At 34.8% G+C, this 25,754-nt stretch overlaps 2 protein-coding genes across 2 annotated transcripts in view; one reads left to right on the top strand and one right to left on the bottom strand.

The window, feature by feature from the left end:
• LOC111501885 (endothelin converting enzyme 1) overlaps window positions 1-25,754 on the bottom strand; it is a 354,283-nt gene that overhangs the window by 141,758 nt on the left and 186,771 nt on the right. The window lies entirely within an intron of this gene.
• Window positions 16,739-21,920, top strand: LOC111501888 (uncharacterized). The gene is given in 3 exon segments (XM_023155807.2): window positions 16,739-16,853; window positions 18,590-18,779; window positions 18,782-21,920. Coding segments are annotated over 3 exon segments (1,137 nt in total). The 5' UTR covers window positions 16,739-16,838; the 3' UTR covers window positions 19,714-21,920.

Below are 25,754 nucleotides of genomic sequence, written 5' to 3'. Positions count from 1 at the left end.
ATTGGCAGTTATTCCTTTTTTGATAATTTATTTCTTTACTTCTTCGACATATGTCGAAGGAGTTTTGAAATATGAAATTATGTCAATGTTGTTGATTGACAACTGAAACATTTGATGTAATACAAGGTGCTCTCCGATATCAGTATGTTGCCATTTCGCCACTATCCAAATTATTCTTCAAGATGGGTAGCCAAGTACGGTCTATTTCTAAGGAGCTATTTGAAATACAATTCTCTCCAGATATGAGAATATACACTGATTCTTTTAGCTTACGTCTCTTAGAGTGAGGCTCATTGGTAATCATTCTTGTCCTATTCCATTCCACTCGATGTTCACCGTCTGATTTCAAAATGTGTTCTGACAATTTAGATCCTGTCAATTGTCTATTTTTTATGTAATCTCGATGTTCATTCTCACGCACTTTCAATGGTCTCGAGGTTTCACCAATATAACTTTTACCACAAGAACAAGGTATTTCATAAATACAATTTTTTGTTTTTTCTTCAGTGTTGTTGGGTTTTGTATGTGTGAGTATAGATCTCAGTGTATTTTTTGTAAAAATTGATTTTCCTCCACAAAAAAATGACTTTCGTTGAATATAAAAAAATTTTGTTATTAATAATCAGAGACGTTAAAAAGTAATTTAATCAGAGTTATGAAAAATTTTTTTTTTATTTATATTCAAATTTATTCGTATTCTTATTATTTAAACTAACATAAAAATGATTTTTCATAACCATACATACTCACATACATATACAACATACCATGTTGTATATGTGAAGCGTGCATATTCAATAAAGAAACATTTGCACGGCAAAACTAACTTTGTATTTATTGAATAATTTAACGGACATTCTCAAATTTGGCGAATGCGCTAGTTACAATATTTATTGAAAATATATTACTGAAATAGAAAATCCACCAATTTAAAGAGTTCACACGCATAATGAACGTTGCAGTGATAATGTTCCTCAACATTGTTGTTAGAGGTAGATGAACATACGAAGATTTTCACGCAATGTCACTTTCTTTCAAAATTACAAGGTAACGAATAAAATCAAAATATTGAACGGAGTCCAACAAGGATTACAATGGTTCACGAAGTCGTCTAATGAATGTGATAAGTTCGCAGTCAAATAAGTCAATATTTTCAATTTCATTTGTTAATTTTGAAGTCTGTGGTAAGTATGCGTTTTGTAAATATTTCGTTTTCGAAAATGGAACAGAAAAAATATTTATCTGTGTTGGTGAACATGGAGAATCTTCCTCTTTGAACATGATCACTTGGTGATCGAAACACGTGTCGAGGTGTTAAAAATAACGATTTGGTGTTGGAAAAAACTCCAGTAATATCCAATAGTTTTGACTGAAGAATGTATCACCGATCTATTGTTGTAACTGTTGATACTATGTTTGCCACTACTATCTTCTTCTCACACATGATTACGATGATTCACTCCTTCATTGGATTGTTAGGGTACGGAATTCGAAGCAGAGCTGCTCAACACTGAATTGGATATTAGTTCTTTAAGGGACTGTGCAGTTGCCACTTTAGCATCTTTTAGTATGGGATTGCAAATCCAGTTAAGCGTTACCGCCTCCTCTTTTCTGTTATACATTACCGTATGTTTATGGATTTCTATGGCTTCCCGTACAAGTCGACTGTGGTATCCATGATCGAGTGCAAGTAGTTTCACGTGAGCGCGTGTTCCGCTATTGCCGATTTGTCCATTTGACCTAATCTGCAGTTTCATTCAGCCTTCTACCCTCGAATCTTTTGGTGGTACCAATATAAACTTTTCCGCAGGTGCATGATATACGATAGTGAATCTTTTATTTCGCAGATCTAAGGCTTTGTAGTATTTAACCTCTGGTAGAAGTCCATTATATCTCAAAGTGGAGTGCAGTATATTTGCGAAGAATAAAAACTCAAAATCGTCTCCACAATTTATTTTCACCCTCAGATGTCAGAACGGTAAAACCATAAATCAGTACATGTTTCGAACCCATATAGGTCCATCATCAGCTTATTATTTGAAATTCTACAATTAAAGAAGAATACAATGGAGTATAAAATAATTGCATGGAGAAGAAAATATTTTATAACGGAGGAAATAAAATTGTCACATGCTACCAATGAACAAATTTAACATGTTCAAAAACTCTTGCTTCAAATCTGATTTCCATGGCTGATTGAGAACAAAACCTCCAAGCTTTTCCATCATACAATCAAATATTGTTTTGGTAGAAATATGTTGGTGATTGTATTACACTTTCTAACGATAATAATATAAAGAAGTAAATCTTCTATTAGATTTTATTAACTCCTTACACCTTTCTATAAAATTCACTATGGAATATGCAAAACATATTGATCAACGTTAATGTTCCCAAACTTGAATTTTCAATTTATATAAAACCTACTCATACTGATTCAGTAATTCACTTTTCTTCTTGCCACCCATATTCCCATTAATTTGCAGGATTCAATTCATTATTCCACATATTAATTAATATTCCGATGTCACCTGAAAATTTCGGTATAGACTTGAATATTATTAGACAAATAGGTCATAATATTGGTTTCCCTGCTTATATTATTAATAGAATCTATACCGAACAAAAAAATAAATTTCTTAATCGTAGTTTAATCTCTACCAATAACTCCAAGAAATAGTATTCTATTCCCTATTTAGTTCCACAAGATATTTCAACTATTATCAGACGGTACTGTAATGATATTGATTTTTCATTTTATACTATGAATCCTGTTTCCAAATTGGTAATCAAGACTAAAGAAAAAGTATCCATCTCCTATAAATCAGGCGTTTACAGAATTTCGTGTTCACAACCAGATTGTTCTGCTCAGTATGTCGTACAAAGTGGTAGGAAAATATTTTAATGAACAATCACAGTTTGACTGCCAAAAGTTTTTCAATTCTCTTCATTTTAACTAAATTTCCCCTGCCTTGATCTTCCATACACCCTTATTTTTGTAACAAGATTGCATGTATAAATGATAAATGGGATCTGCTCAGAACACGAGTCGATATGTATGCGGTGGTCCTTCTCTTGTTGTGTTCTGTGTTTGCAAATCTCTTGTCATTGTTCCATGTCATCTCGATTTGTATCTCTTTATATATTTTTGACAGTTGATTCTCCTTTCTCATTCAATTCCGTTCAGATCTGTCGTTTTTACTACTTTTTACTACTAAAAATATTTATTATACAAGGGAAAAAGTATTAGATTTTAGCTCGAGGTTGTGTTGTCTCCCGTGTATAATACACAATTTTTTTCTGTGGCGAGAAAAACGACGATTCAATATTGAAAAAAAAACATACTATTACAATATGTTAAAGTCAGAAAATATTGATGCGATATTTGAATTTTTAAACAGGTAGGCTGTTGTACTTATAGCGTTGCTGGGAGAACAATCAAAAGAAAATCAAATATCTGTCAATTTAATTCTGTGATTTGATTTAAAAATTGCGAACTTAGTGGTCAGTAGTTATTCTGAAAAATGTCTAATTCAGAGTTTTCTCTGACTCCACCGGAGTTAGTAGCAGCAGCGAAAGTAGCGTCACAAAAATTATTGCCAGCTAAATAGCGGAAAATGTATGAAACCGCGTATTTAAGATTTATGGAATGGAAGATGAAAAAGACATGTAGTTCTTTCTCGGAGACGGTGTTATTGGCTTACTTTTCGGAAATGGCACAACAATAAAAGCCATCAACGGTGTGGTCGAATTATTCAATGATTAATAGTATGTTACAATCCAATAATAATGTAGACATTTCAAAATATTTCCAACTAATTACATTTCTGAAACAAAATGGGAAAGGTTACACGCCCAAGAAAGCTGCGATATTTACGAGTACACAAATTGATTAGTGACTTTTTGAATAATGCTCCCGATGAAGTTTATTCAATGGCCAAGGTTGTTGTTGTATTTGGGATTGCAGGGGCTTGTCAAATTTGTGAAATCAGCCAGGTAACATTAGATGATATTGAAGATTCGGCAATTGTGAAACTCAAGCAAACAAAGAATGATGTAAACAGGAGATTTGTAGTTACTGAAGAATATATTAAATTTTATCGAATGTACATAGCCCTTCGTCCAGCAGCAGCAAAGGATCGCCGCCTGTTTTATGCATTTCGCAATGGAAAATGTATCAATCAGGTTATGGGTAGCAATCAGTTTTATAAGGTACCTGAAGCAGTGGCAAATTTTCTTCAACTTGAATATGCCAATTCTTATACAGGCCATTCATTTCGAAGATCGTCTGCTACGCTTTTAGTTGAATCTGGGGGAGACTTGATGACACTAAAGAAACATGGCGGTTGGAAGTCATCAACGGTCGCTGAAGGGTATGTTGATGAATCGGTAGCACACAGGACAGAAATAGCGTATACTGTGTTCAGAACGTTTGGCAGTGCTAAAATAACACCCACACCCGATTTGCGACCAGGTACATAAACGGCAGTTGTGTCCATGGCAGAAAAAATATAATTTTAACACAAGAAAATTCGACTGTTGTACCGAATAGTTCAAGGAACATATCATTCATGCAATGCACATTTAATAATTGTTCTTCTGATATAAAGGAAATGTAACTTTTGTATAAGAAAATATTCTAAAATTAAATTTCCAGCTTTACTTATGTATATATATTCGAAACATGTACTGATTGATGATATTACTGTTTAACATCTGAGGGTGATAATAAATTGTGGAGACGACTTTGAGTTTTTATTCTTCGCAAATTTGTTGTATTTTTCTGGTGGGCTTGAACACTGTTTTTATTTCAGGCTGTGTATAGGTACTACTACTACCGATGAAGTTGCGGTGTTCACAAAACGCGTCTAGAATAAAAATTTCTGTCATGAAAATTTACTAATTATTATTATCACAGGTATTCATCGATTGATTATACTGATTATTCTTCTTCTTCGATGGTTGATTTTATTCAAGCAAAAATCACAAAATTATTTGCTGAATTCAGAGAAATCATGTAAAATTATTGAATATTCTGGAATTTTACGGTCTGAGGGGGAATTCTTTCAATTGGGCTTCTTCGTTTCTCACTAATCGAAATCAATGCGTGTCTCATAAATTTGATTATGGAGATCCTATCTGTTCTTCTACATCCGCAATGAAAACGGTTCAGGCTGGAGTGCCACAGGGATCCATCCTGGGACCGATTCTCTTCATACTGTATATAAACAATATAGATAGCGAAATGTCATACCCCCTACTTTATGCCTATGCAGATGATATATCGTTACTTATATCTGATAAATGAACAGATGTCTTAATTAATAAATATGAAAATGTTATGACTCTGACTTCCAAATATCTCAAAAATCAAGATCTAGTTTTGAATACCGAAAAAACTCAAGTAATTCGTTTTCATAACTACCAAAACAAAGTCAAAACATTTGATCTGTATATCAATAACACAAACCTGCAAAGTACTCACACTGCAAAATTTCTAGGTATACATATCGATAAAAATTTAAATTGGAATGCCCATTGTGATCAGCTAGTATCCAAGTTAAGCTCAGTAACTTATATGTTCAGAAATTTGAGGTTTGTTCTTAATAAAGACCAACTAATGAAGGTTTATTATGCTCAGGTCGAATCCAGGTTGCGTTACGGTGTTTGCTTGTGGGGCAACTCAAAAATGAGCAAGAATGTTTTTATTGCACAAAAAGCAATACTTCGATGTATATTTAATATTTCTCAGAGAGATTCCTGCAGAATAATTTTTAAAAGATATAAACTCTAGTGTGTATATATATTTTTGAGTGATATCCATAATTTTGATACACGTCAAAAGGGACTAATAATATACACTAGGACCCCTAAATATAAAATTACTCAAAATTCTCCTAAATTAATGGGACCTAAAATTTTCAATCAATTACCAAATATAATAAAAACCACTAAAAACCTAACGAAATTCAGAAATAGACTGAAGTCGTTTTTGTTCGACCATTGTTTTTATACACTGAATGAATATTTTAATCTTTTTGCCTCATGATTACTCATATCTTATCTGAATATTTGTATTTGTTTCACCTCGTATTTATTTATTTACTTGTTTTATGTTGAAAATGTGCATGTGTTTTGACAATTCCTATACGAAATGTAAATGTTCGTCATAATGACGGAAATAAAGAAATCTATCTATCTATCTATCTTAGACAGTAAAAACACGAATAAATTTGCAAAGCTCTTAGCATAACGGGATTTTTTCAATTTTTCAAACAGGAAATATTTAATATTTTTTATTTACTGACAACCTTTGAATTGTCAGATGGACAACCTTCTAAGTGTTAGACGATAAAATCAAATTAAACAATAAGTTGCTCAAGGCATACTATAACGTGAACATCCAATCAATTATATCGTGATAAATGATGCACCCTGTACACAAATCCGAAATACAGAAATACTGCGACGGAAATCTTGTTTCAGTAATATCTAATCGTATGTACATCCTCGCTCGCTCTACTTTCTACACCATTAGATATAACAGACGACAAACGACAAAAGTGAAAATAGAAGAAAATTTCCGAAACCAATGATTGATATCATTCGATCTATTCTCAAGACCGATGACCGCCCATCCTCGAAAGTCAGATTACTAGTGATGCAAGCAATAAAACGGAGCAATAAAAAAACAAATGAGTAAAAGTGGTTCACCCATTCAAAAAACAAAAAATATGGCGTTACCGAACACTGGCCACAATCTATTCGCAATTAGTATTTCGTTCAATCGTTGCGAATTTTAATGAAGAACCCATTTATTAAAATGAATATTCCGCGAGCAGCGATGCGAGACAAACGGTGAATTCGAGCATTTTTTTTCTATGCCGGTCATCTCCTCCGGGCAAAGCTGCAACTTCCTTGTACCGTGGATCAATGTGCACACCATATCAGTTCCTCGCTTGACAGTAGGATTTCTGACTGGCCACTGTCAACTAAGGAAACACCTCCACAATATGGTGCTAGTGGACACACCTCTATGCAGGATGTGTGAACAGAAAGATGAGACTGTCAGGCATGTCCTGTGCGAGTGCCCGGAGTTATCGTCAATAAGAGAGTGTGTGTTCGGCGAGTCTTGGCCTACACCTGCCGATATAAAGGAGATGTCTCCCAGTGACCTGTACACCTTCCTGGAAAAGACAGGATGGACGATGACCTAGGAGGACAACTCCTTGGGAGGATGTACAATGGGTCGCATGTGGCCTAAGTGCTGTGGGCCTACACTCACCATCCCTACTTTACAGATAATAATAATAATAATAAATAATAATGACGTTTATTCGTGATAAAATAAAATCGATACAATAATATAAGAGTTGGGTATAAAATGAATAAACATAATAATATCCACAGAAGTATCATACATACTTGTTTGTGGAATTACAATAGAGACAGTCATGAAAATATAAAATATAAAACTGAGTGTAGAATAAATATATATTAATTAAAATTATACCTGATTGATTTATATTATAATAGTATAGATAAACTTGAGTATACATACATACATTTCAATATCTGCAGAAAACTTATGTCTAATGAATAATGGGTGTACACATATACAATATACATACATACACACACACATATACAGTGCTTTTCAGATAAAAGTATCCACCTTTAATAACTTTTGTAATACTGGTATTTAGGAAAAATCCAAAAACACGTCAATTTATGTTGGAAGGGGCAAGCATTATGGCTTATTTAAACTTACTGGAAAAGCCACCCCCTCACCCCTAGCATCATCCCTTTTTTTTAAATTACTTCTCATATTTTTATGTAAAATTTGGATACTCCTCTTTGAGCTGATTTCAAAAATGTATAATACTTGTAGGTTAAAGTGGTTAGTTTATGAGATAAACAATTTTTCTTTTAATAGCACAAATTTTACTTATTTTTTACTTTCACCTTATTTGCCTGTAATAAAATGGGTTGTACAACAGTTCAAACTCTTTAATCTTTTTAACTGTGCTATTTATCATGAAGTTACAATAAGTGTTCAAAATGAGTACCATTCACTTCCATACAATGGTATAATCTATTTTGAAATGTCTCTCTGACATTGCTTAATACGGCTGGATTTAATTGTCGACATTCATTTTCTATCCTCTCTCGCAAATCATCCAGAGATTCTGGTTGGGTAGCATAAACTTTTGTTTTTAAATACCCTCAGAAAAAGAAGTCTAGGGGTGTTAAATCCGGTGACCTAGGTGGCCACTCCATCATCTGCCCTCTTCTACCTATCCAACGAGCGGGGAATGTTTCGTTTAAAAATTGTCGGACAGGCATAGCATAGTGTGGGGGAGCTCCGTCTTGTTGAAATACCAGTAAATCTTCGGAAAGGTTATCATCATTTTCTATTATTGTTGTAATACGTGGGTCAACCCCTTCCCTGAGTAACTCAAGATATGATTCACCATTCAAATTTCCGTTGATGAAGAAAGGTCAGACAATGTGGTCACCTAGGATACCACACCAAACGTTTAACTTTTGGAGATGTTGTGTATGGAATTCACGAATAATATGTGGATCACTTTCAGCCCAATATCTACAATTATGCCTATTTACTAAGGCATTTAATGAAAATGAGCATTCATCAGAAAAGCAAATATTGTTTAACAATTGTGGATTGTTATTGATAAATTGCGTCATTGATTCGCAAAACTCTAGACGACGATCAAAATCATCTTCATTCAACTCGTGCACCAACTTAACTTTGTATGGGTGGTACTTGAATTTATGTAGAACTCGGAAAACTGTAGAAGATGAAACACCGATCGCTCTACTTATTGTTGACAACGATTGGGGTTGTTGAGCCTCTAAGCTGACTTGCCCTAAAATTGCCACTTGGATTGCTTCGTTATTTACGAGTCCCTCTCGCTTATGCACTTTATTGCAAACAGACCCTGTTGTGGTAAATTTCTCCATACTTATGAGTTGCATGTCTTCCGTCATGTAATTCGTTAAATATTCTAGCAGCAGCTCTTGCACAATTATTATTTTGGTAGTATACACCTACAATTTCAATTCTTTCTTGCAAAGAGTAAACCATTTCAGCGAAACAAAATAAATAATGTATCAAAGTACACTATCAATAGTGACTACAAATTCTAGTTGACAATGTCAAACTTTAATAAAAAGTAGAGTTTTTTGTTGTTTGGATTTTTGAAGTAGAATAAATAGCACAGTTAAACAGATTAAAGAGTTTGAACTGTTGTACAACCCATTTTAGTACAGGCAAATAAGGTGAAAGTAAAAAATAAGTAAAATTTGTGCTATTAAAAGAAAAATTGTTTATCTCATAAACTAACCATTTTAACCTACAAGTATTATACATTTTTGAAATCAGCTCAGAGAGGAGTATCCAAATTTTATATAGAAAATATGAGAAGTAATTAAAAAAAAAGGGATGATGCTAGGGGTGAGGGGGTGGCTTTTCCAGTAAGTTTAAATAAGCAATAATGCTTGCCCCTTCCAACATAAATTGAGGTGTTTTTGGATTTTTCCTAAATACCAGTATTACAAAAGTTATTAAAGGTGGATACTTTTATCTGAAAAGCACTGTATATATGGGCTATTGACAATCATAGTAACAATATATTTGAACAGTGGTTCAACCTTCGATTAGTTTATGAATATCCATTCTTGCATTTTCCTTTAGAAACGATATTAATTGTTTTTTGAAGCGTTTCACAGAGAAGTTTCATATGTAATTTCTTTTGGTAAATAATTTAATAGTTTGGGAGCTAGATACCGATAGCTTCTCTGTCCTATAGATTTGGAAACCAGTGGTATACAATGGTGGTGCCTTTTTCTTGTTGCATATAGATGGTTTGGAGTGTCATGTTCAGTTTTGTTCTTGTATAGCTGACATCCTATCTGAACGATGAATAATTGTCTTATATCTAAAATTTGTGTTTCTTTATACAGCAAATTACTTGCATATCTTGCAGGTTTTTTGAGTAATATGTAGTAGTTGAGTTTTTGATACTCCTCCCCAACCAATGATGCCATAATTTAAGTGTGATTCGACTAAACTGTGGTATAAAATTTTTTTGTATTTATAATTTAAGAATCTTCCGACTTGTTTCAGTCTATATGAAATACAACGTAGTTTTTTTGTTAAATACTGTATGTGAAGGTCCCATCTAAGATGATTATCTATATATATACCCAGATATTTAATTTTTTTCGCAGGTTTAATTACAAGATCTTGTCGAATGTTCAGAGTATATTCCGGCAAGGATGTTGAGAGACTGCTGAATGATAAGTATACTGTTTTGTCAAAATTAATTGAAAGTAATCTACTGTCAAACCAGTCTTTGAGATTTCTTAGGTCTTTTTCAATGTTTAGTTTAAGATTGTACAAGTCTACCATACAGACAGATACACCATTTCAGTTTATGCAGTTTATTGGTTTTTATTTATCCTTCTGGGGACTGTCATATTTCACAATCTGAAATGAACAAAAATGCTGACGATATCTCTACTATTTGGAATACAAGACAGACTGATCTGAATGTTTCTTTTCAATCATCCTAATAAGAAGCGTTAATGAATGTAGGATATGGCTACTGTTCAGATGATGAATAAGCCTGGATAGGTTGATTGAAGACAGTCAAGAGTTAGGAATTGTTGAATTGATGTTTATGCTGGGATGAGAATAAATATGAACATGAAGTTCACAAATGAGATTGAACAAGATGGTCAATTTCCTTTCTTTGATATGATGTCGAAAAAAACTCATAGGACAATTTTAAGATAAATGTTTTATCGAAATTGGACACATACTAATAGATACCCACCTCACATATGGAATCATCATGCGTGTGTTGAAAAAGGTATAATAATAATAAACTGTTTCTATAACAGGGTAACAATAATTTACTTTCGATCAGTGGCGGCGCAAGAGCTAACTTGAATGTGGGAAAGGTACGCGAGGTGCAAGAAGAAAGGTTCAAATTAAAAAAAACACGAAATTAAACATTTTTTTATTCAATACGAAACCATTACCAAAATTTTTACTCATGTACTTTTTTGGAATATCAATCAACAAAATTGGAACCCGAGAAGCCCGAAAAAAGTGATAACTTAAACTAATTTAAGTTGAACTATTCAATATATCTCTGTATCTGTAGAGTAAGGAGGGTAAGTGTAGACCCACATCACTTAAGCCACACTTAACACATTGTACATTGTCCCGAGGAGTTATCCTCCTAGGTCATTGTCCATCCTGTCCTTTCCAGGAAGGTGGACAGGTCTCTGGGAGACATCTCCTTTATATCAGCAGGTGTAGGCCAAGACTCGCCGAACACACACTCTCTTATTGACGATATCTCCGGACATTCGCATAGGACATGCCTGACAGTTTCATCTTCCTATTCACACATCCTGCATAAAGGTGTGTCCACTAGCCCCATATTGTGGAGGTGTTAACTTAGTTGACAGTGGCCAGTCAGAAATCCTACTGTTGAGCGTAGATTTTTCCTGGTCATCGCCAGATATTTCTTCGGCGCCAGCTTCCCAGGGTTGCCAAGGGTGATCCTGGCAAGATCGCATCCTTTGATTTCATCCCATCTCTTTAGGGATGGAGCTTGGGTGTGAAGTTTGGCTAGTTCCGCAATTGTCGAAGTCATCAGGCCATAGGTACCACTGGGTCCTAAAATTCCTAGCCCAGCCGTTTCCTTGGCCCTTTAATCCACCTCAGGATAATGTTGTTGTCTTCGAAGCTTTGGCTGAATCGTGATCGTAGGTACTCTAGTACTACCCTGAGGTAACACGTTGTATGTTCAAGGCTAATAGGGCTTGTCTGCTATCAGTGCAGATTGTTATGTTTTTGTCAGAAATTTCTTTCCTGGTTATTTCTTTTGTGGCTATTGAGACACCAGCCAGTTCTGTTTGAACCACGCTGGTATTTTTCCCATTCCCCACTTAATCCTTAGGCTTAGTGATCTGGAGTGCACTCCACATCCTGAGCCTTCTTTGGTTTTTGATCCGTCTGTATACAGGGTGTTCTTTAAACACATGCTAATATTCAAGGAGGTAATTCTTAGACCCATTTTAAGAAAAAAACTTCCTATGGATGTATGTCCTAAACGCCTTAACTTTTGAGATACAGGGTGGCAAAGTTTTCAAAAAAAATCAGTTTTTAATAATAACTGAGATAATTTTGTAGACATCTTTGGCATATTTGGTACATATGTTCCATGCCTCAAGGCGCATTTTCTGATGTACACAAATTTGTATTTTTTCAAACAGTGGCATCCCTACGGGTTTCGCATTGAATATTTTTGGGGAAAAAGTACTACGCCAATGCTTTCTTTTCAAAATAAAATCATTTTTAAAATCCTCATTTATTTTTGAGAAAATTTGATCTCTTGGAATTTCTTTGTCCGACGCATGATTTTCACTCAAAAAAATAAAAATCGACAGAAAGCAAATTGAAAATTGCTTCATAACGCATTACCAATTCCCTAATAATATTTGAAAACATAATCTGCAAAAAAATAAATTTTTCACAAAAATGAGTTTTAGTTTATTTTGTGACAGTAAGTCTGAACGAATAGCACAAATTTGTTAATTAGTAATAATACGAAAACTGATTATAAAAATTGTTGGAAGTGGCCACCTGCACTCAGTATGCATTCTTCCGCACTTCTACGCATGGAATTACGCACTCGTTCAAATATTCCCGGCGTATTTCGTATAGTTTCACACGAGGCAACTATTCGCTCTCTAAAATCTTCTAAAGTATTAACGGAGTTTTATACACAATAGTTTTAAGGTGACCCCATAAAAAAAATCTAAACTGTTGAGATCGGGGGATCTTGCTGGCCATTGCTGAGGTCCTCCGCGTTCTATCCAACGATTAGGATAAACTGTATTTAAATGGTTTCAGACAATTACACTGAAATGAGCAGGAGCGCCATCGTGCATGTACCATATTCGATTCCTTAACGCAAGTGGCACATCTTCCAATAACCCAGGTAAGTCTTCTTCGAGTTAGTGTGAATAAGAACGACCATCAAGGCGTCCTGGTAGAAAAAATGGGCCTATTAGATGATCACCTATAATTCCTGCCCATACATTAACCGAAAATTGGTGTTGGAAATGGGTTTCGGTTATTGCATGGGGATTTTCTTCAGCCCACACATGATTGTTATGGGAATTTTGAATGGCATTCCGAGAAAAATTTGCTTCGTCTGTGAACAAAATTTGTGTCTCAAACTGCGGATTTAGTGCAATACTTTGTAGATACCACTGACTGAAGTTCACACGCTGTGGAAAATCTCTGGGGAGTAATGCCTGCACTCTTGAAATATGGTATGGGTATAACAAAAAATCAACCAAAATACGCCAAACAATTTGATGACAAATATCCAGTTCTAGCGATCTTCCTCGTACTCGTCTCAGGATGTTCCTCAATTTCTTGCAGCACCGCTTCCTCAATTTCAGGAGTTCTTACTACACGAGGTCTACCTTCCGGAGTCCCTTTCTTGAAACTACCAGTTTCCCCAAGTCGACGATGAATATTTGAAAAGGTTCGGCTATCTGGTAAGGCACGATTAGGATATCTTTCCTGATAAATGCGCCTGGCTTCTGTTGCATTACCATCGGCAAGGCCATATACGTAATGCATTTGCGCCATTTCCGCATTCGTATAATTTACCATATTTACTGATATTCAGAAAAACAGCGAACAACCAAAATAACTTCAATAACACTTCAAAATCAATCAAACCGCGCTGTGACAGTTCTTAACACCAACACCTTACTTTAAACCAACATCAATATTAGCTACTGACGTTTGTACATACAGAGAATTCGTTTTTTATTGCTATGGTGGGTACGCTGTTTTTTCTGCTTTTAATCTTTAAAAGAAATCACATATCGACAAACTCCATATTTCCAAGAGGTGCAGTAAATAAATTCTGCTACACGTCATTTATTCCAGGATAACTAAATGTATGTTTTCAAAAATTATTAAACGGTGCTGCGTTATGACGTAATTTTAATTGAGAACAGTGCATCTGACAACAAACAAATACCTTTTAGATCCTCAATTATTTTGCAACAAATCTGATCTCTTAGTTTGCTTTCAGTCGATGCACGATACCGCATCAGATTTTTAAGGAATTTATCCTAAGTAAAGCGATTTTTAATTTTTTGAGCGAAAACCATGCGTCGGACAAAGAAAACCCAGCAAATCAAATGTGCTCAAAAATGTATGGAAATTTTAAAAATAATTTTTAATTCAAGATAAAGCAGTGGCGTAGTCTTTTTTTCGCCAAAAATATACATTTCAAAACTCGTAAGTACGCCACTGGCAGAGAAAATTAAGTAAATTGTACATCAGAAAATGCGCCTTGAGGCATGGAACATATGTACCAAATATGCCAAAGATGTCTACAAAATTATCTCAGTTATTATTAAAAAACTGATTATTTTTGAAAACTTTGCCACCCTGTATCTCAAAAGTTGAGGCGTTTAGGACATACATCCATAGGACGTTTTTCCTTAAAATGGGTCTAAGAATTACCTCCTTAAATATTAGCATGTGTTTAAGGAACACCCTGTATATGTGTATTGCATTTGTAGCATCTGACTCTGTATTCTGTTTTATTTCTATTTTATAGGGTTTATTAAACACAAACCTGGGTTCAATTGCATCACTGGTTGCCTGCAGCAGAGGTTGGGCAGTGATCGCTTCTCACCATAGGCCCAGCCTCAATTGACCCATTCCTACTTCGAGGTTCACACCAGCCTTGCGCAATCGTAACATGGTCATTAACGCAACCTCCTCAACGTACAGGTCCAGAAGGGTCAGACCATATTTATTATAGCATGCTGTTTTGAATATATATTGCTTACAATCATTTAGTATTACAATAAATACAAACGTTAATATGTATGTATGTGTGTATTTATATATCGAAGCAGGGACGCTAAAGATATATAAAATCGTTAGGAGATTTTGTAATGTTCCAGGGATCATCATCTGCTTGTTTCATCAAATTTTTCATAATCACTTTCAGAAGTGGTGATAGTTTAACGTTATATGCTCACTGTCAACAGTGTATGTCGATCGCACACTGAATACTTAGTCATGACCGATATAAGTCAGACATACTGGCGCCGGTTGTGCGTTACATTACCAAACGGTTTAGCCTTTCATAAGAAGTTATCACTTCAAAAAACAACTCAAAAGTAATAAAAAAACATCATGTCTAGGTCGCCGTATGCAGTCTCTAGTCAAAGTCACTGACACTAATCAAGTCAATGTAAACATGTTATTGCAGATACTCTTGAAATTATCGAATTTTTATCTCGGTCAGTCAAGTGGATGTATTGTTAATCATATTTGAATGCCTAATAGACATAATTTTCAGACATGTAATGTTTCGTAAGGAAAACTAAAAAAAAATTATGAGTGTGAGCATAATAAATACTTTATTCTTTATAAATGAAATAAACACATGCACTATTATAACATATGCCATCGACTCGAAACAATGTAACACTAATATTTATTCTCACATCAAATACATTTAGAAATTATAATATAGGAACATGAAGCGAGACTGCGCTTGCATGCGATACTTTGATTGGTTTTCTGGAAAGGGAAAGTTCCGAGGTTTCCAACTGCTTCATAAATGCTTCTACAGAAATTCACAGGTTTAATTTATATCATGATTATGACAGTTACTAGGCAATTACTCTACTGAGACAATTTAAATGAATATGTATTAAATATGTATTAAATGATAATGTCTACCGCAGTAGAAGATGAAACGTCAGACATAAAAACCTGCAGACCACGAGCAAAAAAACTGGAAAACAGCTCTCACGCTAGCCTTTCTTAGTTCAGATCCTTTTTTGGATCGGATCGTCACGTCGCGTCTACGACAACATGAGATGTTCAGGGCATTGGTTGGACACCGATGAGCCGCCCAGGCATTTCACAAAGGCGAAAACACACCAAACAAAGACCATGGTTACTGAATGGTGATCAGCGGCTGGTGTGATTCATTATTTCTTTCTGAAAACCATCACAGCAGTGCCCAGCAGCAGCCAACACTGGTCACCAGAAGAGGTCCGATCCTGCTCCACGACAACGCTCGTCCGCATGGTTTCACGAATCACCGTCCAAATATTAAACGAATAGAGCGATAGAGTTCTACCTCACCCAGCATACTCCCCAGACCCCTCGTGAACCGACTACCATCTTTTCAAGCACTTCGATAAGTTTCTTACCGGTAAAACCTTCGCCAATCAGGATCAGGTGACAACGGCCTTTGTCAACTTTTTCGAATCCCGAGCAAACAATTCATCTACTGGCTTGTGTCACGTTGGCAAAAGTGCACTGGATTCAAATGGCGCCTATTTCGATTGAATTGAATAACTATTCACTGAGATATTATAGACGCACAATGAAAGTTGAAAAAAAAAAGATTGACCCGAATTTTGAAACCAAATAGTGATTGATATATAGCTGAATGACAGACATCCGGTAGAGAAAAAGGTCTGCTTGTATGAATTATTCCGATGAAATGGAAAGTAAAGTCAACAAAACGATTGCGAGGAAAATTTCATTGTTTTCATACACATAACGTTATGTAAAAGAGGTAATATGTGAAGAAGGCAGATATTATAATTTGATTATCATTCGTTGCAGTAATTTGTTTACAATTATAATCAGTTTCGAGGAGGGACAAACAAACGGCCTTCATAAGCCTAGATAACCACAGGATATTCTGTGAAGAGTTAAAACAATCCGGACCATGAGGAGGTTATTGGTAAGAAGATATTTTATTACATACATGATTTATTTCAAATAGCGGAATGAAAAATACAATTCAATGAAAAGTATCGTATTATTGTATACAAATTTGATATACAGTTGAATTTTTCTTTTGTTTTGCGACTCAACTTTTCATTGAAATTTATTGAATTACTTTCATTCTTCACAAATTCTTGCTTTGTACAATTATTATTATCAACCTGGATTCGAAAAAAACATGATTAATTGAAAGTAATTTTCTACAAACCTCATGAAATATCATTGCAACTGACAAATACGTCTTTAGGTCAGTTTTGAATTTTTTATCTTTAAATACTTTGATTTTCAACTACTGAAATTGAAATTACAAAATAAATAAAAAATGATTTCTATTCGGAGAAACACAGAACATCTAAGTTGTGTTTCTTTAATGTCAAACTCAAAATCGTAATTATAACGAACATAAAAAATCAGTTTACCAATATCCTTACATTTCATCGGAAACTAGGTAATAGAAGATTGAAAAATTATTTTATAACATAAGGATTTCCACAATGTGGAAAATATGGATTGGGATTGCTGTATTATTATTATCAAAACTAAAGATATATTGCAATATCACTGGATTCAGAAATTTCATTGTTTGAAACTGGTATTCGAGAAGAACTTTTGTACAGAATAATTACCATAAAGTGTGGAGAGTTTCTGTTTCATTCACCAGAAAACTGAGTGTATTTTCATTTTGGCATCTCTCGATTAAAAGTTGTAAATACCTAGAATATTATTTGAGTCGATACGGCACTAACTACCTAAATAGGTACCTGGTTTTCTACGTCGTACAATGCCCAGATGTTTAAGGATTATCATGTAACTAGATTTATTTTTCCTGATTTGAAGCATATGTGAAGTTTCAAAAGTTAGAGTCCAAGAGCTCTTGAATGCCAGATCTTCATTATTTTAAAAAATCTTAAAGTTCTTTAGTGTCTGGTCCTAATATAGGTTGTGAAAAAATTTAAACTCATAAGTAATGCTTCATTAAATTATCAGGAATCATTGAATTTTTCAATATTAAATGAATTTGAGAAACATCCATGAATGAATTCTCGTGATAAAGTATAAACAAATTTTTAAAATCACTGCTCATGAAGGAGTTACTTACAGCCAGAAATTAATTTCGAAATTTTTCGGTAATTCTCTTATATGTCCATAACCAAAACCTAGAGTAAATTTTGTTAATATTCAATGATGAACATACTGTAAAATAGGCAACTCTAGGACAATTTTCCAGACTTTCTATCTCTTGCCGCTTATAATCCCAAAATTTAAATAGTAAACTGGTCAGACCTATCACTGAAAATTTATTTTAATCACTCTTTGAAAGGACCCGGTATAATGATGCTATTAAAATCACAACAGACGGTCAAAATGTTTCAGTGTTATTACCAAATGAAAAACATCAGTGCAAATCCTTTACAACTTGACAACAAAATTAGAACTTCAAAATTGTAATTATAGTTTTTTTAATCAGCATAAAATTTACTAAAATTCACTAGCGATACTCATATTCCAGTTAAGTGTATATAAAGTTCATTAATCACTTTTCATGGATGCTCATCAGCCTTTTCAATTTGTGTACCTCCATGTTCAAGGACTTTGGTTTGAAAATTGATCCTAAATACTTTGAATGATGTTATTTTCTGTTAACTCTTCCATTGATTCGTAGTGGATAATCTCAACGTTATTTGCTTGCAGTGCATCTTCAGTTTCATCCTCGTCGTGTATGGAGAAGCGCCAGCTGATCCTGGTTATTCCTACCCTATACCACAGAATTATGCATCTTCAGAAGATGAATACAGCGGTGGCTACTCGGAAGAAAACTCAGCAGAAGAAATAAACAAATTCATTTATTTCTTTAAATCACCAGCAGATCAGAAAAAACCCGCTCCCCAAAACCACACGTGAAACCCCCACCACCAAAGAAGAACTACAAAATCATCTTCATCAAAGCGCCAGAAGCTCCAGCTCCCCCAGCACCTCCACAAGTACTACCACCGAGAAACGATGAGAAAACAATAGTTTATGTCCTGTCGAAGAAGCCTGTACAACAACCCGAAGTTATTCTACCAACGCCACCATCAACAAAACCACCGGCTCCTGAAGTATACTTCATCAACTATGGCATTAACAAAGAAAATGGTGCAGTTGAAGCAGGAGGGTATAATTACTCTTCACAGAGTGAAACTGCTGAAGCGCCTGCTAGCAAGCCGTTGATTATTCCCAGTGAATATCTGCCGCCACAAGGTTCCTCACCGGAAAACAAACCACAAGCTCCAGTAATTGAAACACACGAAGCAAAGCCCAAACCTCCTTCTCCAGTTGAACGGTATGAATCTCCATCGACTGCTTACAGTTCTTTCGAAGGATCGGCAGAAACATCATCAAATGAGGCGTCAGTCGACTCTTCTGGTCAAGTCGGACCAACAAGGTACGTTATTCCATTAGAAAAACAAAACGAAGACAAGCCTCCAGTCCCAAAGCTCCAACCAAGCTTTGCCTCGGAGATAGCAAGCCAATACGGTCCACCCACGAGCAACATCTCACCCCCTCGTGCAGAACAAGTTTATCTGCCACCGAAATCAAATTATGGAGTTCCAGACAGAGCTATCAGTCTAATTTCTAAGGAGTCATCGAGTGCTTCTTTTGAAAGTTCTAGTCGGTATCTACCCCCAAAAACTTCTTATGGAGTACCAATTCCGAATGGTCGTCAATCGCGAGCTAGCAGATATTCACCCACAAGAAGAACAAGGAGGGTATATCACGAATATAGTCCATCTCTGGATATTGTCAAGGGTATTTACGAGTACTATGGACCTTAGGTTGGAAATCTCTTCAGCAAACACTCGCATCAGCGTACTTTATTTCCACAATAATGAAAATGTTGAGTTGTTTTGGTGACCCATTATTAGTATATTGAAGAGGTGGAGAGTAGGTCAAAAATAAATTAGTTTTGATTCGACCGAACATTTCGGTTTATTGTTTTGACTCTTTTGGGAAAGAAAGTTTTTGGCTTTCTACTACTCCATCTGGATACAAAAAAAAGATGACGGAATCTGCCAAAGAAAGGAACGACGTAATCAATTTGAAAATAGGTAACTCTATACATGGATGTGCAGATCATGCAAAGAAGTAACTTTCAGACACAAACTGAAAGAAAGTCCTCCTAAAACAGCTACTTTCATATAAACATTGAATTACACGAAAGAAGAAAAAAATTCTTTCGAAAAAAATACTTCTATATGAACACGTAATTCATGAATGAATTGTGTGTATTTTCTATAATGTTATCCAATTTGGTACTGAAGAGCCTTAGGGCAAGTGTCTTACGGCGAAACATCGATGTATACCAGTGAGGATGACAGTGTTCCATGTAAGTGCAATTTGTTACCATTCATTTGAAGTAGAACTCATGAGAATGATATCTGATTTTATTCCACAACGAATGTTTGAATTACAAACTAAACAGAGAAAAGTATCTTTTGTATAATTCAGTGTTCATATAGAAGTATTTTGTTTCAGAATATTTTTTTTTCTTTCTTGTAATTCAATGTTTGTATGAAAGTAGCTGTTTCAGGAGGACTTTCTTCCAGTTTGTGTCTGAAAGTTACTTCTATGCATGATCTACACATCCATGTATAGAGTTACCTATTTTCAAATTGATTACTTCCTTCCTTTCTTTGGGACGTTCCCTCATCTGTTTTTGTATCAAGATGGAGTAGTAGAAAGCCAAAAACTTTCTTTCTCAAAAATTAATCACTGCTGAAAGTATAACTCCTTCAATTCAAGTTTTGACTCATTTTGACCCTAACTCCATCAGAACATTCATGAAAAAATAATACTCGTAATGTTATTTTATTCAATATCGAACAACTATCTGCCTGTTCGCATATGTCTAGACTAGGTAACTACTTGTTCGCGGCCATATTGGACAAGGATTCTGTTTGAAGCACTTTTATTTTTCTTTTTTGGTTGGCTATTCTGGTTCTCACAGTAGTACCACATGTCCCTGTCCATTTTTGAGTTTTATCTGCTGTTTGAAAGTCGTTTTCATTGTATTCATTTTTCAATGAGTTTGAGTTGAAGTGAAAACAATTTATTTCACAAACTACACCTAACGATTTGATCTTCACCAACTCTATTTTCAAAAATATCACATGTTTCGCTATCACAATAGCGTTTTCGCAGTGAATAACATCAATCAGAAAAAAAAAGCAATCAAGATGACACTTGACACCAGTGACATATAAACAGAGTAGCCAACGCGGAAAAGCTACAAACAAAATCTTTATACGATATGGTCCCTTGGATAAAAAAATCCTTCAGTTATATTTCATTTCAAGTTCATACTTTTGTTTATGCAGTCAATTGTTTGTGGTTGGGGCAGCTCGAACCGAAAGTAAACCTTGTCTTTACGTTTAATAGGTTATTTTGGGTCAAATTTGTCGACGGAAAAATCAGGGTTTGTAGACAGGAATGACAATTTTCATGTATATCAAATATCCAAATGAAATTTTTCAATTCTTTGAGAAAGAAAGAGTGAATTAATTTCTGAATCATAAGTTCGGTGATTGTTTCTTTCACATGAGGACTGGAATTTGGAAAAATAAAAAACAATAACAACTTAATACCTTCAAATTCACAAAATATCGAAAAATTTTTGTCTTTAAAATACCTTATTTTAGAGCTGAAAATTCAATTTATCTGAACCTATAAGATATTTCTAATTCAAACGTATTCTTTCCGTAAAATAAATATTTGCTGTTCATAACATTCAAAATGGAAGATAGTGATTTCCGGATGCAGCATTTTATGGAGAAAACTGGACATTTTTGCTCTGAAATTATGTGGTTTTTAGGGAAATAATTCACAAAAAGAAGAATAAATATTAACAAACAAAAACCTGATAATAAATAACATTACAAAAGCATTATTGCGTTTCAATAAACCATACAAAAAGTATATCAATTGAATACTATTTATGCTGAAGAGGTCCATTTGCTGTTTGAATTGCAACCGGAAAATTTTTCTGCTAAACGTTTATTTTACATTGGAGTTTTTCAAATTATTTAATGTCAAAAAAAATATTTTTTTCGCAAAACTCCGGAAATATTAGAAGTACGAAAAATACTGTTTATCTATTTTATTTAAAAAAAATCTTCGAAGAATATCCCCAGCCTTTTTTTCGGGAAAGTCGCCTTTATTCAAACATGGAATTCGAAATATCCGAGGAACTACAATAACTACTATAACATGAAATATAACCTTATTCAAAAGTTGGAATTTAAGTGGGGAATCTCTCACTCAATGAAAGTTAGATAAATTCAGTAATGTTTCTTTTGTGTAGTTTCTCTAATAGATCCAATCCCAAATATGCTACATTATTATGATTGGAATAACTTGTTTTATTATATTATCAATATTTCCCCCGAGACTTCGAGAGAAAAAATTCTTTCTTATAAAGAAATTTCATTGGAACATCCCTTGTTAGGATACAGTCCCTTAAAGAGGGTACATAAAATTTATATAACAATTTTTTTCACAAGCACTAAACAAGTTACAATATTGAAATTAACCTGACGTTTTGTACTACCAAAAAGACACTTAGCCAGAAATGTATTTGGTTTACCTCATGCTTGTAAGGGGTGGAAAACGCAACCCCTAAAATTAATTTCCAATGTAACTTTTTGTCTTATTATTTGTTAACCATTTAAAAATTCATTTCCGATAGCCTGTTTCATTCTAAACAAAAAATGTCTCTTGGGTTTTTTGGTCAAAATAAACCAGTTCGCAGCAAAAAAACATTTTATAAACAACTACAGAGATACATCGTCATAAATGCGAAAATACGAAACTATTCTATATAGTAGGTCGCTATTAGCGATAGTGACAATTAAATTGGTATGACGCTGCCAGTTTGTGAATTTTGTTGTTCTGTTCTTAATTTGTTACTTTAATAATTCACTTGTTATTAAAATGGCATACACATATGAGGAAATGGCTGATATGCATTACGTTTACGGTCTCTCACAGGGGAATGGGTTAGAAGCTTCTAGAAGATATGCTGAAATGTATCCTCAACGGCAGCATTCTTCACATAGAATATTTGCTCAACTTCATCAACGATTACGAGAATATGGTTCATTCGACAAAAAAACGCAGGATTGTGGTCGCCATCGAGAAGTACGAACACCACAGCTTGAGGAAGCAGTACTTAATTTGATTGAAGAACAACCTACTACCAGTACTAGAAAGATTGCTTTTCAGTTAATGTTGATCATATATGACGGTATTTCGAATTTAAAAGGAACAACTCTTATACCCTTACCATCTGCAACGAATACAGGCACTGTTACCGCGAGACTTTCCGAACCGTCTTGAATTTTGCAATTGGATGCTGAAAATGATAAGAAGAAATTGTGACTTTCTGGAGACGATAGAATTCACAGACGAATGTAGTTTTTCTCGGAACAAGATTATTAATTTTCATAATTACCACATATGGGCTGTTGAAAACCCTCACGCTATTGTCGAAACTAACCATCAAGAACAGTTTTTTCTTAACGTGTGGCTCGGAGTTATTAGGGATGATTTAATTGGGCCTCATTTTCTACCTCCTCGATTAAATGGTGAGGCATACGTGTCTTCTCGATATAATTAGATGTTTGGTAAAATATATACGAGGTAAAATGAAACAATTATTTATTGGTAATACTTACTTGAACCAAAAAATTCTATTTCGCATTTTCATCTTTCTTTCTTAAGAAACTACCACTAGCACCAATCAAGCGTGAGGAAATTCGCAACTCACCTGAAATGAAAAAAAATATTTCAGAAATGCATCCAGTATATTGAATGTAAGAAAATTTCTGATAGAAAACAGATTTTTATAGATTCTTAGTATATTCACTTTATCAGTCTATGATTGTGGAGGAAGGAAAAAACCGAATTTGGATAAAACATTATTCATAGTTGACGAAATTATCACTGATAATGTCTGCCGTGGCACAAGTCAATGATTAGCAATCATTCTGTAGCAATCCTATGAATGAAATCTGATTCATTTCCATAAAGAATGTTTAGAGTACAAACTGAATGAAAAAAATGTTTTTATATAATTTAATATTCTCAAAAAGTAATTGTTTCGAAGGTTTTTTTCGTGTAAAATGTTTATATGGAAGTAATTTTCTTTCAGTTTTGTGTCTGAAAATTACCTATTTGAATGATCTACACAGTTTTGTAAACAGTTTATTTTGAAATTTTTTGCTTTCTTCCTTTCTTTGAAGGTTCTTACATATTTTTGTATAAAGATGGAGATGTATGGAATTTTTGTTTGTTAGAATGCATCTATTGAAAAACTTTCCCATCACCAAAACAAAATACGGTCTCTCGACGCGCGTTTCGCTAACAAAGTTAGCGTCCTCAGGAAATCATTATGATAAAATTTCACTACTATGTTAGTGTTTTATATGCTAGTGGCCTAATTACTACCTGTCAGTAGTTCCTAACTACTACCGGTTATTGTTCCTGTGATAAACTAGTTGTTTATTAATACCTCTAATTTGTTATGTATCTGTATCTGTAGAGTAGAGAGATTAAGTGTAGGCCCACAGCACTTAGGCCACATATGACCCATTGTACATCCTCCCGAGGAGTTGTCCTCCTAGGTCATCGTCCATCCTGTCCTTTCCAGGAAGGTGGACAGGTCTCTGGGAGACATCTCCTTTATATCAGCAGGTGTAGGCCAAGACTCGCCGAACACACACTCTCTTATTGACGATATCTCCGGACATTCGCATAGGACATGCCTGACAGTTTCATCTTCATGTTCACACATCCTGCATAAAGGTGTGTCCACTAGCCCCATATTGTGGAGGTGTTAACTTAGTTGACAGTGACCAGTCAGAAATCCTACTATCGAGCGTAGATTTTTCCTGGTCATCGCCAGATATTTCTTCGGCGCCAGCTTCCCAGGGTTACCAAGGGTGATCCTGGCAAGACTGCATCCTTTGATTTCATCCCATCTCTTTAGGGATTGAGCATGGATGTGACGTTTGGCTAGTTCCGCAATTGTCGAAGTCATCAGGCCGTGCCATTGGGTCCTCAAATTCTTAGTCCAGCCGTTTCTTTAGCTAAAGAGTCGGTAATGCGATTACCTTTACTCCTGTCGTGCCCTTTAATCCACCTCAGGATAATGTTGTTATCTCCGAAGCTTTGGCTGAATCTTGATCGTACTCTAGTACTACCCTGAGGTAACACGTTGTCTATTCAAGGCTAATAGGGCTTGTCTACTGTCAGTGCAGATTGTTATGTTTTTGCCAGAAATTCATTTCCTGGTTATTTCTTTTGTGGCAATTGAGATATCAGCCAGTTCTGTTTGGACCACTCTGGTATTTTTTCCCATTCCCCAGTTAATCCTTAGGCTTAGTGATCTGGAGTAAACTCCACATCCTGAGCCTTCTTTGGTTTTTGAGGCGTCTGTACATGTATATATGTATTGCATATATACATACTTGATCAAGAAACTTCTACCAGGATTCAAAAAGTTCAGAATGCCTGTGTCCGATTAATATTTTCGCTGAAACCACAATCATGGGTGGCTGAAAATGTTAAATCGAAGGAAACATCACCTTGTATGCTTCGTTCATAAGTTATTGAGAAACCAATGTCCAGATTACCTCTACTCCAAAATTACTCCACGTCATCAGTACCACTCTAGAAACCTTCGTAACATCAATATGCTTACCCTTCCGCGTCACTCTCTATCTATTTTTGAATGTTCTTCCTCTTATAGCGCTGTAACCAAGTACAACTCATATCCTGAAGAATTGAAATCACTATCTTTTTCTGCGTTTAAAAATAA

This window comes from Leptinotarsa decemlineata, unplaced genomic scaffold (assembly GCF_025532065.1).
Source record: "Leptinotarsa decemlineata unplaced genomic scaffold, Ldec_3_MD MMD2_tig00001719_RagTag_RagTag, whole genome shotgun sequence".
NCBI classification, from domain to species: Eukaryota; Metazoa; Arthropoda; class Insecta; order Coleoptera; family Chrysomelidae; genus Leptinotarsa; species Leptinotarsa decemlineata.
The sequence above is the reverse complement of the archived record's forward strand: the minus strand, read 5'-3'. Positions and strand labels throughout refer to the sequence as shown.